Consider the following 18,968-nt stretch of genomic DNA (forward strand, 5'->3'; position numbering starts at 1 on the left):
AATTTTTACAAAAATGAAACTATAATATTCGTAATTTGCAATTCACCTTTTATTTTTCTAATGCTAAAATTTATAAATAACTATTTTTAATTTTATTTTTCTAATGTAAAATTTATAAATAACTATTTTTAAATTAATAATATATTAAATAATAATTTTGTGGAACTTAAGAAACAATTTTTAAAATGTTTTATATCGGAGTACCTTGAATAATTGGTAAACTAGTAAATATATATGAGATTTAAATCAAAATGAATTGTTTGGTTTAATAGTAACATTTTTTTAAAAAAAAGATAACAATAAAAAATTTATTCCATTTTGCAATATTTTGCGTTTTCCTTTTGGTCAGCTGCTTTCATCAATATTTCGTTGTGGCGATTCAAAAATTTTGAAGGCCTATGAAATAAATAATAAAAAAAAGATAATGGTATAAATTAAATATATTAAAAATTGCCCAATTTGAATAAAAACATAAAATTTTCAAACTAAATTTAACTCAAAAATATATGACAAAAAGTCCTTCGTTTTGGTAATCGATTGGATTTATGAGAAAACTTGCTTAAATTAGCAATAATTATTTTCAAGGTACATATTGCTTAGAAAGTGATAATGAAGAGCAAGGTGTCGAACAGAACCCCGAAACCGAAATACATTTTCAAACCATAATTGAAGCGCTAAAGAAAATTGTAAGAGGTTCGTTCGACACCTTTAGGAAGGGTTTCTTATTCAGAAAAACACAGGAGTGAAAAAATATAGTGCTTATATCTTTTTTTCTAGAAATGAGCTTATTACTCTATAAAAAAAAATTAAACAACACTAAAGTTTTGAGGAGATAACCGCCAATCTTAACTTGTAGGTCTTTTAACTAGTACCCTATACATAATCGATATTAATTTAAATGTGACAGGCGAACCGACCTTTCATTTTCATGCATTATATTATAACTCCTAATATATATTATTTAGGAGATATTCCATTTTAGATAAAATATAATGAATTTTTCAAGCTAACTTGTCGTATGTAGCCCCCAAAACACCAAATTCCTCGTCAACCTTTTGATTGAAAGAGGTCAAAATTTTGTGGAACTTATGAGTTTTCGGTTTCCAAAGGGAATCCAGGACCCATCCACCAAACATTTTGACATAAAACACAACCTCCTTTGATTCTACTATCTTGACCTGAAATATAATAAAATCACCAAATAGTACAAGTTATTTAATTCTTAACCCATTCTAACTGGCAGTTATTGTCTACTATGTATACAAAGTAACCATTAGTTCCTATTTGATGGCTTAAACAGGGAATTCTACTCGGGGGAGGGAGGGGGATATAACGCAAGATCGTAATTGAAATTGGGAGGGTAATATTAATTTAGATTTCTTATTTTTGCTAATTTGATTTCTCTTTTTTGTTTAATCTTGAATTTCTCTTTTTTGCTAATTTGATTTTGATTTGGGAGAGGGTAATATAATAATTAGCTTTATAGAGGCCCCTGGACTTGAGGAAGTCATCACTTCGGGGTGGAATGATCAAATCAATAATTTTTTTATAATAATAAATTCTTTTCAAATAATAATATTTTATATCTGTTATTTTATATATAAAGTTTTAATTAACTCTTAAATTATATTATTTAGTTGAGCTCCTCAAATTATTTTTAATTTAAATTTTAAAAGAAATATCTAAATTATTTCCATCCTGTTTAATTTGATTATAATATGTTGTTAGTTTATAAATATATATTTTAATTTATAGCTTTTTTACTCACAAAGAATAGTGACTTTTTAACACTATAAAAATATAGAAATTATTTCAGTTCTGTTTAATAAATTTGATTTACTAAGATATTCATAAACAGTTATAAAAATATGATTTATAGCTAGTATCCTTTCTTAAAAAATCTTATCATTTTTCCAAGTGAAACAAGGTGTTTTAAAAAGGTCAAGAAGTTTCATATTAGTATAATCACAGACCTACAGGTCCGGATCAAAGGTGTACAGGCTGTGTTAAATATTTATTTAAATAACCTTGGCAGGTTCGGTTTCTTCAGGCCAGGCCTAAAAAATATTTTCTCTATAAACTCAGACCGGTCGTGCAATTAGTACCTCTGCAGGATATCACAATATTTTTAATTTTTTTATTTTAAGTAAAATCTTAAAATTTTGACTACCCCACAACTAGTGTTGTTAAACGGCTCGTTTGGAGCCGATATTTAAAAACGGCTAACTCAATATTTTAGCCAGAAAAATATAGCCTAAGCCTTAGATTTCGATAACATATGTATAGATCTTTGCGTTTAACAACATCTATGAAGGACCATAATGTACCCCACGAATTCATTATTTTTTTAGTGTTTTAAAGTTTAAATTAAGTGAAATATTATTTTATATTAAAATTAAATTCTATAACGATTAAGCTATAAATAATATTATATTTTATTAATTATATAAAATCAGGACTTCAGTCTCGCTAAATATTTAAGCAAGATTTAGTTCGGGCATCAGATCAAAATCGTAAACTCTGTTCTGTTTGGGTATAGGAACATCAATCAAATTTTTTTAATGTCAGTCAACATCTTGTATATTCAAACTATGTTCAATATCTCAAATTTAAAAAATAGTAACGAACCAGTCGACCCCATAGTTAAAAAACTGGTTCATGTTTAGGTTCAAATTCATGAAAAATGACCTTTGAACACGGTTCATAGTTCTGGGACCTTTTTTTATTTTACCAAAATTACAAAGATTGGTCGTGGTGAATTTGAAACCGATTACAGTAGAAGATTTTTTATAGTAAAGCAATATACTAATACTAAGTTGCAAGTGTTTTATGTTAAAGTTAGATAATAATATAAAGGTACTATGAAAAAAAAATTCATCCATGTCATTCGACGTCGACTAAAAATTGTTATCTGATAGAAGAATGAATGTTTAAAAATACCAGCTTCAGTGAATCCCACCCTGTCCCATATCAACTATAAAAAGCAAGAATGATATAAGATAAATGTTACCCCAAAGTAAAACAAAAAAAAATATGATAGCTGTTGTAAACACACTTCAAACTTTATGGATCATCATATAAACCGTTAAGAAAATATCGCCCTACTATTAAGGTGAATCTTTCAAAAACAAAGGAAAATATTTGATTATTTTCCATAGAAATTACGCTTAAATCTCATTTTCACTCCCTGGCGGAATGCGAAATAAAAAAAGTACTAATAATAGTTGAGATATACCTCCATATTTTTTACAAATGTTTACCTCGGCATGTTGCTTTAAAATTATTTTCTACATTTAGATATTGCATAACGATTTAGGACGTAAATCATAATAAAAACTAGAAGAAAGCTATAAACTATTTTCCAAATTAATTTTTGAATTATCTTATATATTTTAGTGAATAAAATATTTTATATTTAATCTTTACCGTATTTTAAATAAATATATCTTTTAAATAAGTATTTCTCTCAAACATTTAGAATGCCAATCAAGTGACCTAGGTAAGGCAGTAAGTCAATTTACACATATAATGATTTAAATGTAAAAATAAACGTCAGGATTTTCAGGCTTCGGAGCATCCTTGGCGAGGTAAAACTTCATCTCCATCTCTTTTTTATCATGATCCACCTCCTTCATATTTTTGACGTGAACCAACACTGGGACTGTCATTTCGATTTTCTCTTCTAAATTAATTAAATGTTGTTTTTATAAGTAATATTATTCCTATTGGAAAAACTAACCCAAGTTTTAATTTATAATTTAAACCTTTTAAATTGCAATTTTGAAATTCATTAATACTCCTTAGATGAAAAATTTAATTTTTATTATTCAATGTATAGAGGACAAAATATTTACATCATTTGGCGAAATATAATTTTTTTTAAACTATAAGACCTAGATGGTAAATTTTTTCTCTGTATTATCTCCTACATTTTATGACGGATCAATACCATTAATAAAAGGTAATCAAGATCATAATCATCAACATTAATAAAATTTAATCAAGATCATAATCATCAATATCTTTTTCAGATATCCAAAGTTGCCAGGTCTTCCCCATCAGCGGGAGGCTCCCGAAATTATTTTAGTTTACATGTAGACATCTCCCTCCCGCAATTGGAAATCTCCTGCTTAAATTTTTTAACGTTTTTAATTTCATAAATAATAATTTTGAGAAACGATATTTGATTATTTATATATTTTTTAAATAAATTTTAAAAAATTTTCAAAAAACATGTCTAGTTTTTCAATTTCCTTTGTGGGACTTATTTCTATAATATTATTATTATTTACTATAGTTCACTCACTATGAGCAAGAACAATTCATTATCATTATTAACCAGTTATTTAAAAAACTCTTCAATATTTTCGAATTATTGTAGAAACAATCATTAGCACAGGTACCATGTATAAATGATGCGAGTTACTCCGACATGTTTTTATCAGATGATTATCACCAATACCCGTCACTGATAGAATTTTAAAATATCATAACCTCTAAAAAGATATTTTTTAAATGGTTATAAAAGCTGTCCAAATATTTTGAAAGAATTTTTCGAAAATGAATTTGCGGAAGCATATTTAGGCATTGTTTTACATTTAGAAAATCTACATGCTGTTAATATACAATTGCAATTAAAGAATCTTTTTTAATGCAGATTAGCAAAATTAGGTTACAGCCCAACTATGTTAATCTTAACAGCTAAAAATTGTCATTTTCAATTGTTTAAATGTTATCCAATTTATTGCTTTTTAAATGAAGCAGATATTTTTACTAAAACAAATTTAGAGTATTAGCAATCAAAATTTGTTTAATAATTCTATTTACTAATATATAAATGTTATGACCTTTAAAAATACCGCAAGATATTGTTATCTTATTAGAGGATATTGTTATTCACAATTAGTGCGAATTCACAGCGATATACAAAAATTATTATATTTATATCATACTTTTTTTGTACTATTTTTTATGATCCAGAATAATTCAAAATAAATGAACTAAGGAGGAATTTTTTCATAATAACGATAAACCCCCAAGCTCGATGCTAACATCTACTACCTATTTTGAAAAACAATTGCCTGTTCATTTATATTTTTTTTTACATTAAATTATTATATATAAACAATATTTAAAAATATTAATAATTTAAAAATATTAATTTATATTAATCATAATTTAATAATGTAGTGCTAGAATTTTAATATGAGATAAAAATCCTCTCTGTGATAGATTTTACTAATATTTGAGATCAAGAAAAATTGTTCAATACTCTCGCACATGGGGGAGATCTGGCAGGTCAAGATTCTAGATATTTCATATATTAAAAACTCTTTTAAGCTAACTTGAATTATGAACCCTATTTTTGATCATATAATTTTAAATATTTATTTTCTTCAGGGACTTGGAAAAAGTTTGATATTTGGAAAGTGGTTGAATAAATTTTAAAAACTGTTCTGAAACGATAATTAATAAAATTATTATTCATATTAATAATTTGACAGTATTAAAACAATTGTGTAAATTTAGATTTATATATTGTAGAATTTAGAATATCAAAATCCTATAAGTTAATCCTAATTTTATTTCATCCGCTAAATATTTTTGTAAGAATATTTTTATGAATATTTTGAAGGACTGATCCATCAGCCAGGCCATAGGTAGCTTCAACATTTAAGTTAGTCCGGGCCCGTAGTCCGAAAAATATTAGTGTTATATTTCCTTCCTAAACATACTTTTTTTGTTACTTGATTAAATATAACAATTAATAAAAAAATAAGAAAAGTTTTTTTAAAAAAATCATTAATTGGGAAATATTTACTATTCATTTTCGTTTTAAATAATATTAAATTAAAATAAGTTTGAGATTTCTTCCCTATAAATTATTTTCTAAATTCGACCCCGGGCCGCCAAGGGCCAAACTTTGATCATAATTGTCACCGTGCCGCGGGCGGGCTCTGGACAAAAATTAAATTTAATGGTCTCTAGTTACAAGTACCTAATTTTTATATTTTTTTATTTGTCCCGAAATTTAAAATGCAAGCATTGAATCAAGACTTATGATAAATGTAGTAATGATTAATAAAAACAAAAAAACGAATTTTTCATATTTTACTTTTATCGTTTTTTCCTGAAATGTAGCCATACAACCTGTGAAAGGCTTTTTCTATAGGATTTCCTCCCATTTCAATTTCCTTATGGTCCTTCTTACATATGTCCGTCTCTACCCATTTAGCTGGCGGGTATTTCCTGACCTCGTAGAATTCATTTTTGCAAAGAACTTCATATTTTGGGCACTCGTGATCTCCACAGAAGTCTGGTTTACTAATGAATTTGATATTTTTTTTTTGAATTTAAAAAAAATTAACAATTGGTAGGACATTCGTAACTGTTTCAACCAAATTGAGTGAGAATTGGATTTTTCCTTTTAGTATATTTGGTTGATTGAAACTTTCTTATCTTTATTCGAGATTTGTGAACGAAATTGTGATGCAATCTTTATTCGAGATTAGTTAACGGAATTGTGATGCATATCATTTTTTAATTAATTATTTATTAAAATAACTATAAGCACAGCATTTTTTAAGTATAGGCAATATATCTAAATTAAATGCCAATAATTAAATGCCGGGCATTTATTAACAGGTAAAATTTTAAAAGTGCTGGAGTCGTCCCTTTAGTTTTTACAGCTTATCAAAGATGAAAATGAAAGAGTATAAATAAATTTTATTAACCCTCCTTCCATCTTGTATTCAGTTTTGGTATCATACATAGTTGTGAGAAGCTTCATCATGTGGCTAAAGATTGGTTGTTTCATTGCTTCCATTTCAGCCGCATAATCATTTTCCTTACCGGCTAAAATATAATGATACGATATAAAATAAGTTTAATCGATATTATGTTTTTTATCTTATAAACGATTTGTTAACCCAAATTGGACCAAAATTTTTAATCGCCGATAATTACTATTTTGGTAATTTTTTTGGCACCTTTAATTCTCTTATTGGTTGGGAATTATAAAACAATATTTATCTAAGCAAATTAATAACGACCATTCAAGAGGAATTCACATTTGATCATCTAGATAACTCAGAGTTATAATTATTATTAACTTTAAAATTATTTTGTAAAACCACTCAAAACGATCAATTTTTATTTAAGTTTGGCTTATTGTTGAAAAATATTTTTTCTAAATCCTGTTGACAGTCTTCTTTTCTGCAGTCATTTTAGATAATTTCACAGGAGAGGAATTTTAAAAAATATATAGCATACCATAATTTAGGAACTATTATACAATTGAATTTATAAAAAAAATGTTAAAAAAATTATTTTGAATCGATAATTTAATCAAATACGATATATTAATTTATAATTTCAACATTTTTGAAGGCAACTGAATCTTAAATGGGTTTTTAATCTCTAGATTCGAAATATAATCCTAAATAAAAAAAACGTGGATAAAATAAGGTAATTTTAGGCAATCAAGTATAAAATATAATATACCTTTCTTTTCCCCTTTAGCAGGCTCTTCTCCCGGTTTAGGGTTACACAAATAACTCCCAATCATTAAGGCCAAAATAAAAAATATATTCTTTAACATTTTTTGTTTTTTCTCGACTTTTTAATGATCTGAAAATTGAATAAATCTAAAAATAATTAAATTTTTTAATATAAAAAATCTTCCTTTTCTTTTTCCCTTTTTAATTTATTTTATTACTACCCCCCCCCCCCACTCCTTTTTAAGTCAAGCAAAAATAATCTAATATATAAATTAGTCCTACAGACTCTATCTAACAAATTTCTAAAAAGAAATCGAGTGGTGGTTTTACATTTTATTTATAATAATTTACCTCAAAATTAATGGACTTCTTGAAAATAATATTTTTAAAAGGATATTTTTAAAATTATTTTAATAAGAATTATTTTTTAAAAAAAAGTAAATAAATAAATGATCATGGAAAATTTTTTTAAAAATAATAATTCATTCTTTCCTCTCAATTTCCATATGTTTCAAATCCATAAAGAATTTTTTGGTAGATTATTTTTAAATAGTTAGATTTAATCATTTAGATTGTATGAAAGATTAACAGATGCTTTGTATATGAAAATATATTTAGAACAGAATTCAAGGCTAAATTTTGATCTTTTATCTATCTCTGAATATGAAAATATATTTAGAATATAATTCAAGGTTAAATTTTGATCTTTTATCTATCTCATCCCGATTACTTGAAGAACGCAATAAAATCAATGAATTGAAGAATTGGAGGGGGGTGGGGAATAGTGATTGGTGATAAAAATCACAATCATCATTAATTTTTAAAATTACTCATCTAAAATCATTTTTTTTAATAAATAGGAATATTTTTGTTAAATGATTATATGATTTTACTATTTTGATTACTTTACCAAGTAAAATTTGTATTTGACATACTTCAATAAATTTACTTATTAAAGCCTATACGAAAATAGAAATACCAAATTTTCGTGTTATTAGCTACAATAAAACGAATAAATAAAAAAATTCCTATATGTATGCCGGATTTGATGGCTGTTATCATTATATGAGCTATTATAATCTTGAAAAAATGTCTATGTATGTTAATGCCTAAGTCATTGTGACAAATCTTTATTTAATCCTTTTTTGGGTCACACCTGCCACATATGGTTATAATAATTTAAAAAATCGTCAGTTTTGAAATGATTCTGTGGCCTAGTAAGTATATTATATCACTTACTGAATATATCTGGGTAGAATCAGGGAAATATTTTTTTTAAAGCTAAAGTGGATTGGGGTGTGATAGTCTGTTAATATATATTAAACTTATATTAAACATGGTTCTAATATATTATAAACAAAATATTGTGCACCATATTTCTATTTGACTTTCACCAGTTTAATATTTACCTAATTTTCTTCCCATTTTGAATTCTATAAACTAATTATTTATGATTACTAATAATACAAAAAAAATTTTTAAGTTTCACTCTTATTTTAATAAAAAAAAATCACTGATATTTCTATTTTTAAAAATAATGATTTTTACAAAATTATAAAATTTTTATTATAATAATTAAAATTATATTTTTGATGTGAGTAGTGTTGATAAACGGCTCGTTTTGAGCCGATTTATAAAAACGGCTAACTCAATATTACATCCAGAAAAATATTACGCAAACCTGAAGATTTTGATCATAGAAGGAACAAAGGTCTAGACATATATTATCGAAATCTCGAGGCTTAGGCAATATCTTTCTGACTAAAATATTGAGTTAGCCGTTTTAAAAAATCGGCTCAAAACGAGTCGTTTAACAACACTAGATGTGAGAATACTGCAAACTTTTTGCAAGTTTGTAATAACTTGAGGGTGTCATGTCAATACACGTTACCTCTTGTGTAATTTTTAGGTGTTACCTTTCTAGGGTTAACACTACAGAATATAGGCTAATTTCGATAAATGACATAATTACGAAAAAGAAAAGTTTATTATAATTTTAAAGAAAAAGTTAATTTGAAGGTCCGTGAAGTTGTAGGAACGATGTAAGGATCAATTAACAAAACATATGCCATTATTTAGAGTCTTAATTGATCCTAATTGATCTTCAAACCAGACATCAGCGGAGTCAAAGGTTATTGAGTTATAAGCAAAATAATGAAAGTGCGAAGATTTGCAGCTGTAGGAATGATTTGAGGATCAATTACCGAAATTTATACCATTATATAGCCCGTTAATTGATCCTAATTGATCTTCTATCCGGAAAGCAGCGGAATGAACCGTTACTGAGTTATGAGCAAAATAAGAAAGTGTTGGCACTTTGCCAAAACCGAAAATATAAAAATCACGATCTGAAACTTGGCAATTATTTAGGCTTGTGCGTTAATAATTTCCAAACCGGATAACGATATCACTAACCGCAACCGAGTTATGACCTGTTTTTAAAGCGTGAAGTTGTAGGAATTTTTTTAAAAAGTGAGGATCAATTACCAAAAACTATACCAAATTGTGGCGCGTTAATTGATCCTCCAGAATCTTTAAACCGCATATCAACGGAATAAACGGTTCGTGAGTTATAAGCAAAATAGAAGTTTTGGCATCTTGCCAAAATTAAAAATTTGAGCAATCATTTTTTTAGTTATAGCCAATATTTAGTACCAATTGATCCTCCGTATTCTTCAAACGGAATGTCAAAAAAATTAAAGGCTATTGAATTATAAGCAAAATAATGAAAATGTGAAGATTTGCAGCTGTAGGAACGATTTGAGGATCAATTACCGAAACTTATACCATTGTATAGCCCGTTAATTGATCCTAATTGATCTTCTATCCGGAAAGCAGCGGAATGAACCGTTACTGAGTTATGAGCAAAATAAGAAAGTGTTGGCACTTTGCCAAAACCGGAAATATAAAAGATCACGATCTGAAACTTGGCAATTATTTAGGCTTTAATTTGTGCGTTAATAATTTCCAAACCGGATATCGATATCACTAACCGCAACTGAGTTATGACCTGTTTCTATAGCGTGAAGTTGTAAAAAAGTGAGGATCAATTACCGAAAATTATGCCAAAGTGTGGTGCGTTAATTGATCCTCCAGAATCTTTAAACCGCATATCAACGGAACGAACCGTTCGTGAGTTATAAGCAAAACAAAAAAGTATTGGCACTTTGCCAAAACCGAAAATAAAAAAGATCATGTTTTGAAACTTGGCAGTTATGTAGTATTCAATACGTACATTAACAATCACCAAACCGGATATCGATATCACCAACCACTACCGAGTTATAACCGTTTTAAAAACGTTAAGTTGGCGGAAATATCTAAGCTGTAGGAAAGATTTGGGGATCAATTACCCAAACTTATATCATTGTATAGCCCGTTAATTGATCCTAATTGATCTTCTATCCGGAAAGCAGCGGAATGAACCGTTACTGAGTTTTGAGCAAAATAAGAAAGTGTTGGCACTTTACCAAAACCGAAAATATAAAAGATCACGATCTGAAACTTGGCAATTATTTAGGCTTTAATTTGTGCGTTAATAATTTCCAAACCGGATATCGATATAACCGCAACTGAGTTATGACCTGTTTTTATATAGTGAAGATGTAGGAATTTTTTTAAAAAGTGAGGATCAATTACCAAAAATTATGCCAAAGTGTGGTGCGTTAATTGATCCTCCAGAATCTTTAAACCGCATATCAACGGAATGAACCGTTCGTGATTTATAAGCTAAACAAAAAAGTGTTGGCACTTTGCCAAAACCGAAAATATAAAAGATCAAGATCTGAAACTTGGCAATTATTTAGTTTTTAATTTGTGCGTTAATAATTTTTAAACCGGATATCGATATCACTAACCGCAACTGAGTTATGACCTGTTTTTAAAGCGTGAAGTTGTAGGATTTTTTTTAAAAATAAAGGATCAATTACCAAAAATTATGCCAAAGTGTGGTGTGTTAATTGATCCTCCAGAATCTTTAAACCGCATATCAACGGAATGAATTGTTCGTGATTTATAAGCAAAACAAAAAAGTATTGGCACTTTACCAAAATAAAAAAGATCATGTTTTGAAACTTGGCAATTATGTAGTATTCAATACGTACATTAACAATCACCAAACCGGATATCGATATCACTAACCAATACCGAGTTATAACCGTTTTAAAAACGTTAAGTTGGCGGAAATATTTAAGCTGTAGGAACGATTTGGGGATCAATTACCGAAACTTATATCATTGTATAGCCCGTTAATTGATCCTAATTGATCTTCTATCCGGAAAGCAGCGGAATGAACCGTTACTGAGTTATGAGCAAAATAAGAAAGTGTTGGCACTTTGCCAAAACCGAAAATATAAAAGATCACGATCTGAAACTTGGCAATTATTTAGGCTTTAATTTGTGCGTTAATAATTTTCAAACCGGATATCGATATCACTAACCGCAACTGAGTTATGACCTGTTTTTATAGCGTTAAGTTGTAGGAATTTTTTTAAAAAGTGAGGAACAATTACCAAAAATTATGCCAAAGTGTGGTGCGTTAATTGATCCTCCAGAATCTTTAAACCGCATATCAACGGAATGAACCGTTCGTGATTTATAAGCAAAACAAAAAAGTATTGGCACTTTGCCAAAACCGAAAATAAAAAAGATCATGTTTTGAAACTTGGCAATTATGTAGTATTCAATACGTACATTAACAATCACCAAACCGGATATCGATATCACTAACCACTACCGAGTTATAACCGTTTTAAAAACGTTAAGTTAGAAGAATTAATTTAGAAAGTGAGGATTAATTACCGATAATTATGCCAAAGTGTAGTACGTTAATTGATCCTCCAGAATCTATAAACCCCATACCAGCGGAATGAACCGTTGGTGAGTTATATGCAAAATAGAAAAGTTTTGGCATTTTACCAAAATCTAAAATTCGAATTTTATTTAGAGCCAATATTTAGTGCCTCAATTGATCCTCCGCATTCTTTAAAAGGAATGTCAAAAAAAATAAAGAAAAGTGAGTTATTAACAATAAGTGTTTCAGGGACGTGACAAATTTTGTATTCTTTAACGATGAAACTTATTTCTTAGAGCTCCATTACTAGTGAGCACTTTAATAAGTTTAATAGCCCAAATTAAAATGAAAGTTAATAACAAATAAATGGTGGTACACCAAAACAAAATCTAGAGCAGAAGAAAACATCCTATTTTTGCCATTATATAGTTATTTATTAGTTAAATTTCGTATTTGATTTGGTTAGCTCCATTATAAATTTTTTTAAAAGCTATGTAAATAATTCAAGGTCAAATTTTGACCTGAGAAATTATGGAAGCACTGCCCTATTAAATTATTACGATTTGCTAGGCCAATAATGTTACTTTAAAGGCTATTATGTTTCTGTTATAAAAGACTATTACTTCCTAATTGATAGATCCCAACATTTTTTAAACAAATATATTCGAAGATGTACTATTAATTTTGAATTACAGTAGCTATCTAGAAAAATTATGTTTATAACTTTTTAATACTTGGTCGTTTCAATGTATACTTAATATCATTCTCAAAAATTACCCTAAAAACTTTCTACAATGAATATATAATATTTTTAATACTTTATTCGCAAATATCCCATGTATATATTCCCAAATATCATCCTGGATTCAAATTATTTATTTAACTTTGTTGTAGTAATATAAAATTTGGCCAAATATATCGGCCTTTATGGCTTTTGAATTTGTCCCTTTATTTTAATCTCATATCTATATATATAATCCTCAAAAAACATCAATCAAATTTAGCCCATAGTATTTTTTTAAAAAATATTCGTCCAATAAAAGTCATAACATATAAATTAGTTACTGATCATAGTCTAATATATTTTTATTATTAAATTATGTAATACTCTATTTCTTTTTTAATTATTGGAAGTTTGTCCTACTTAATTGACAAATTTTGATAATTTAATTTATGTTAAATTATAATTTTAATCTATAAATTATTTAGCCATCTATTATCATATTAATATTTATTTTAATTACATTATATTTAAAAGTAGAAATGTAAATGTTTTATCTATTTTTTAGAATATAAATTATAAATATAAATAAATAAAATTTTATTATTTTGAAATTTTTTTTTATTGTGCACATAAATTAAAATAACTAAATATATACTTTATAAACATATTTTATCATAAATAATGTCATAGGTAATCAGTAATATTTTAACAAAGAATTTTCCTATGGGTCTCAAGAATAAGCTAATTTAAATATATTTTGATTCACAAAATATCACTCTTAGTCTTAATAGGTTGGAATTAGTTTGAAGGGGGGTGGTAAAGAGAATAAAAATTAGATATTTAAATAAAAGGTAACATTTGTCGTTGAAAAACAAAGAAAATTCTTATTCACCGTCATTTTTGACGGGCTATCTACTAGTAATATAATAGTGAAGGAATGTTGAAAAATAATATGGGCGAATAATAATATATTATTCAGAAAAAGAAAAAACATAGGTAATTTATTATATTCGCTATATATATATTTATTATAAGCGCGGGGATGTAGCGTATTAATTAGTAATTGCTGTTGGGTCCTTTCGGTTTAAGTACACTTGGGTATTTCATAGGAAATCTGTGGAATTGATTCAAACTTCATCCAATCGCCAGGTTGTTGTTGTAGGTACGGGCAGGCCCGAGATCAGGGAAAAGATCATAACGTTATCTAATATCCCTGAGAAAACTATATATAAAGATTATAAATTATTTTAACTATGTAATACTTGGTTCTCAGTTATTCAATTCGATGTACAGATATTGTGTAATATCCCTGGTTATTCAATTCGATTTACAGATATTGTGTAATATTAGAAAGCTATCTATAAAGATTATATATTATTTTAACTATATAATACTTTATTCTTAAATTCTCATTCCGTGTTTAAAATCATCCAGGAAGCTTACGTTTTCATTTTCAGTTTTGTTTTCCATTTATCATAATGTATTTTTTTGTATTTTCTTTTTCATTTTTTTCTTTTTTTGTTTATTTCTATATTTTTTTTTCTCCTTTTTTTCATATTTTTCTTTTTTTGATTTATTATTTATTTCTATCATTTTTTCTTTTTTCATTTGTTTATTTTATTTTTTTATCATTTTTTTTCTTTTTGTGTTTTTTCATTTGTTTTTTTCTTTTTTGTTTTATCAATTTTTTAATATGTTCTGAGGGCAAATGTGCTAGGTGTAAATGGGATCGGCTATAAAAAAATTTAATTGCTTCCAATAAAATATTTAATTACATTTTAATGGAATAGGAAGTTAGATTTGGTATTGTTGCAGCTTGATAATTTAAAATAAAATGATTTATTATGAATAATTTATTTACCCTCAGTTGTCAGCAAACAGGCCTTGACCCTATCTGAGGGCGTATCTGCAAGGTGTAAATGGGATCGGCTATAAAAAATTTAATTGCTTCCAAAAAATTATTTAATTACATTTTAATGGAATAGGAAGTTAGATTTGGTATTGTTGAAGCTTGAAAATTTAAAATAAAATGATTTATTATGAATAATTTATCTACCCTCAGTTGTCAGCAAAGGCCTTGACCCTATCTGAGGGCGAATCTGCAAGGTGTAAATGGGATCGGCTATAAAAAAATTTAATTGCTTCCAAAAAATTATTTATGTTAATGGGCTTGATTTGAGCCGATTTTAAAATAAAAAAGATTAACTAATATTTTAGCCAAAATAAATTGACTGCGCCTCGAGATTTGTCTAATAAATGTCCAAACCTTTGTACCATGTATGAACAAATTTTCAGGCTTGCTAAGCTTTTTTCGGAACATATTGAGTTAGCCGTTTTAAAAAATTGGCACAAATAGAATCGTTTAACAATATTATATATATTTTTTTAATTTCTATAAATTTGAAAATTATAAGATTTTTAGCCCAAAAATTATCACTATAAAAGCTGTAGGGCTATGCCAAGATTAAATATCGGATTGGATCTGATATTTCCATGCCTAATCAATTTGACTCGGTCCGTAAAATATTTTGCACAAGTTGCCCAGCTTATAAAATTTTTTTTAACTCTGATGGATTGATATTCAATTCAAAATTTATGAATGGCCAAGGTCATCAATTTTAAACATAACTAATTACCTGGAATTTAAATATATAATGTTAATTTAGTGGGAAAATTATTTGAATTTAGAACAGCAAAATAATTTAAAATCCGAGGCTATAACCTGGGATGTGAACCAAGTCCTAACCATCGTGTTTTTCTGAATCCAAAATCTTTTTAAAATTTGAGAGTTCAAGGTATCAAAAAAATTAAAAGTTTAAAATAAAAAAAGATGTTTTCGTGGAAAATATTTTTGATTTTCTTCGCATTTTTCAAAATTTTCAGTTTTTTGCCTCCATGTTGCATGTAAAATTTTATTATAAATTATAATTTAATGTATGTGCTCTGAACTGAAACCCCGAATTTTTTTAAAAATTATTATTTGAACTAGGACCCGATATCTAATTTTTTGTTGAATGGTTCCGTAATAACAATATACAATACACGCAATCATAAAAAATAACATTTATTCATGAAGCCCATTTGTAATTAAAAATAAGATATCGCCATTTTAAAGATGAGCATTTTGAAAGGAAGTAGACAAACAATAAATAAGGTGAAGACATATATCTATCAAAAAGTTGAAGAAAAATGACTTAGTTAAAACACAGGATCTTCTTTTTTTATCACGGTTCAAATAATTAATTATTTTAATATACTTAGTTACAAATTATAAGAGATAATATAAAATTTAAAAGACAATATATCTTTTAGATTAAAACAAATATTGTTACGAGAATTGTAGAAAAATGAAAAAAAAATTCATTATTTATTATTTATTATATTTTTTTCGATATAAGTTATTTATAATTTAAATAAGGAAAAAAATACTTTCTTTTCGGACCTTATTTATTTTTTTCATCATTGTTCTTTTTTCTCATGTTAATTTGTTTCTATTATGGTAATAAGAAAAATTTATCGGATAAAAAGATAGGGCTTACGGAAATATTTTAAAAAGTTAATAAGATGGGAAAATAAATAATTTTGGGTATCCCATCGAGTGCCTATTTGTCCTCTATATTTTTACCCAACATTCATAATTAAAGGAATATACGGTAAATAATATAACCTCTATCCCCGAAATAAGAACGCTAAAATTCGTAATGTATAATAAGAATAAAAAATAAATCAATTCTGTATTCGTTTTTTCTCAAATAAAAACATTATATTTTACCTCGTTAATTTTCAATATACACCAATGAAATTTTAGGAATGTTTAGATATGAGATGTAATCATTTAATATTTTATACTAATATTAATTAAAATAATTTTTTTGAGAAAAAAAAATATATTATATATTTTTGTTTTATAAAACAGATATTAATTAATTAAGAAAAAAATAAATAAACTATATTATTGATGATGAATATTTGTTTTGAGGACTATATGAAGCAGTTGTGGTAAAAAAAAAGTTTTTTAAAAAAAATTTTGATCTATTATAAATAACGACGCACATATGGTAAAATATGTAATTCAAAATAAAGGAAAAGGGATAAAATGTAAAATAATTACATACATTGGTTCGGTTATTTTAAAAATGTGTTGTATTTTCCATCATTTTAATCTACATTTACATGTTCCTTATAATTAGTGTTGTTAATCGAAAGAGTCTTGAGCCAAATTTTGGGTTCAAAAAATTGACCCAAACTGACTTGAGTTATGAACTCGAGTCGTGAACTCAAGTCTATATACTTAAATCGACTAGAGGACAAATAGTTCTATAAACTTGAGTCGTCGACTAGAGAATGAGAATTTTCATAATTATAACTATTTCTCATTTTTATTATGAATTTCTTCAAAGTAATAATAAAGATTGTTGTTTTTTGATCTTATAGCATCATACAACATATTTTTCTTTTTTATATTAATGTTTAACGGTGCAGATATGCCCCAGGCTAGATTTCCATATCTACTGTTATTTTTTTTGGCGGATTTTATTCATAATATAATATTTGGACTTTACGCTATATAATTTAAAAAATTGAGCCTACAACTTCACGCTATAAAAACAGGTCATAACTCAGTTGCGGTTAGTGATATCGATATCCGGTTTGGAAATTATTAACGCACAAATTAAAGCCTAAATAATTGCCAAGTTTCAGATCGTGATCTTTTATATCTTCGGTTTTGGCAAAGTGCCAACACTTTCTTATTTTGCTCATAACTTAGTAACGGTTTATTCCGCTGCTTTCCGGATAGAAGATCAATTAGGATCAATTAACGGGATATACAATGATATAAGTTTCGGTAATTGATCCCCAAATCGTTCCTACAGCTTAAATATTTCCGCCAACTTAACGTTTTTAAAACGGTTATAACTCGGTATTGGTTAGTGATATCGATATCCGGTTTGGTGATTGTTAATGAACGTATTGAATACTACATAATTGCCAAGTTTCAAAACATGATCTTTTTTATTTTCGGTTTTGGCAAAGTGCCAATACTTTTTTGTTTTGCTTATAAATCACGAACGGTTCATTCCGTTGATATGCGGTTTAAAGATTCTGGAGGATCAATTAACGCACCACACTTTGGCATAATTTTTGGTAATTGATCCTCACTTTTTTACAACTTCACGCTATAAAAACAGGTCATAACTCAGTTACGGTTAGTGATATCGATATCCGGTTTGGAAATTATTAACGCACAAAAGCCTAAATAATTGCCAAGTTTCAGATCGTGACCTTTTATATTTTCGGTTTTGGCAAAGTGCCAACACTTTCTTATTTTGCTCATAACTCAGTAACGGTTCATTCCGCTGCTTTCCGGAGAGAAGATCAATTAGGATCAATTAACGGGCTATACAATGGTATAAGTTTCGGTAATTTATCCACAAATCGTTCCTACAGCTGCAAATCTTCACACTTTCATTATTTTGCTTATAACTCAATAGTCTTTAATTTTTTTGACACTCCGTTTGAAGAATACGGAGGATCAATTAAGGTACTAAATATTGGCTACAACTAAAAAAATGATTGCTCAAATTTTTAATTTGGCAAGATGCCAAAACCTTTCTATTTTGCTTATAACTCACGAACGGTTTATTCCGTTGATATGCTGTTTAAAGATTCTGGAGGATCAATTAACGCACCACAATTTGGTATAGTTTTTGGTAATTGATCCTCACTTATTAAAAAAATTCCTACAACTTCACGCTTTAAAAACAGGTCATAACTCGGTTGCGGTTAGTGATATCGTTATCCGGTTTGGAAATTATTTACTCACAAATAAAAGCCTAAATAATTGCAAAGTTTCAGATCGTGATTTTTTATATTTTCGGTTTTGGCAAATTGCCAACACTTTCTTATTTTGCTCATAACTCAGTAATGGTTCATTCCGCTGCTTTCCGGATAG

The 18,968-nt window shown here is 27.4% G+C and overlaps 2 protein-coding genes across 12 annotated transcripts; both read right to left on the bottom strand.

The window, feature by feature from the left end:
• Positions 1 to 31: 31 nt before the first annotated feature.
• LOC135922838 (heme-binding protein 2-like) lies at positions 32 to 7,991 on the bottom strand. Of its 2 annotated transcripts, none has more exons than XM_065457326.1 (7): positions 7,851 to 7,991; positions 7,504 to 7,646; positions 6,735 to 6,855; positions 6,116 to 6,324; positions 3,552 to 3,682; positions 1,012 to 1,178; positions 32 to 396 (listed from the first exon to the last, which is right to left on the bottom strand). In XM_065457326.1, exons 2-7 carry the CDS (start codon positions 7,598 to 7,600, stop codon positions 309 to 311), a joined length of 813 nt encoding a protein of 270 aa, XP_065313398.1. In that variant the 5' UTR covers positions 7,601 to 7,646; positions 7,851 to 7,991; the 3' UTR covers positions 32 to 308. The 2 variants fall into 2 exon arrangements, with proteins under 2 accessions (XP_065313398.1, XP_065313399.1); XM_065457327.1 differs by having other exon boundaries at positions 7,504 to 7,629; positions 7,851 to 7,869.
• Positions 7,992 to 13,635: 5,644 nt separating this feature from the next.
• Positions 13,636 to 16,895, bottom strand: LOC135931232 (uncharacterized). 10 transcript variants are annotated; one of them, XR_010572976.1, is made up of 11 exons: positions 16,788 to 16,802; positions 16,683 to 16,704; positions 16,555 to 16,628; positions 16,458 to 16,506; positions 15,072 to 15,137; positions 14,986 to 15,025; positions 14,877 to 14,944; positions 14,791 to 14,830; positions 14,410 to 14,748; positions 14,278 to 14,369; positions 13,636 to 14,237 (listed from the first exon to the last, which is right to left on the bottom strand). XR_010572976.1 is itself a non-coding variant. In XM_065468200.1 (11 exons), the coding sequence occupies exons 4-9, from the start codon at positions 16,476 to 16,478 to the stop codon at positions 14,628 to 14,630; spliced, it is 369 nt and encodes a 122-aa protein (XP_065324272.1). In that variant the 5' UTR covers positions 16,479 to 16,506; positions 16,555 to 16,628; positions 16,683 to 16,704; positions 16,788 to 16,802; the 3' UTR covers positions 13,636 to 14,237; positions 14,278 to 14,369; positions 14,410 to 14,627. The 10 variants fall into 10 exon arrangements, 3 of the variants coding, with proteins under 3 accessions (XP_065324272.1, XP_065324274.1, XP_065324273.1); XR_010572977.1 differs by having other exon boundaries at positions 15,072 to 15,156; positions 16,445 to 16,506; XM_065468200.1 differs by having other exon boundaries at positions 16,445 to 16,506.
• Between the last annotated feature and the right edge of the window lie 2,073 nt (positions 16,896 to 18,968).

Source organism: Gordionus sp. m RMFG-2023, chromosome 1 (genome assembly GCF_954871325.1).
Source record: "Gordionus sp. m RMFG-2023 chromosome 1, tfGorSpeb1-WG-v2, whole genome shotgun sequence".
NCBI classification, from domain to species: Eukaryota; Metazoa; Nematomorpha; class Gordioida; order Chordodea; family Parachordodidae; genus Gordionus; species Gordionus sp. m RMFG-2023.

Coding starts and splice junctions, on each gene's coding strand:
- LOC135922838 (XM_065457326.1), bottom strand. CDS start 7,600: ATGTTAAAGAATATATTTTTTATTTTGGCCTTAATGATTGGGAGTTAT. Junction 6,325..6,734: donor GAATACAAGATGGAAGGAGG/GTTAATAAAATT, acceptor CAAATTCATTAG/TAAACCAGACTTCTGTGGAG. Junction 397..1,011: donor TTGGGGGCTACATACGACAA/GTTAGCTTGAAA, acceptor TTTATTTCATAG/GCCTTCAAAATTTTTGAATC.
- LOC135931232 (XM_065468200.1), bottom strand. CDS start 16,478: ATGATGAAAAAAATAAATAAGGTCCGAAAAGAAA. Junction 15,138..16,444: donor AAATAAGGTCCGAAAAGAAA/GTATTTTTTTCC, acceptor ATTTTTTTATAG/CCGATCCCATTTACACCTTG. Junction 14,749..14,790: donor ACTTCCTATTCCATTAAAAT/GTAATTAAATAT, acceptor ATTTTTTTATAG/CCGATCCCATTTACACCTAG.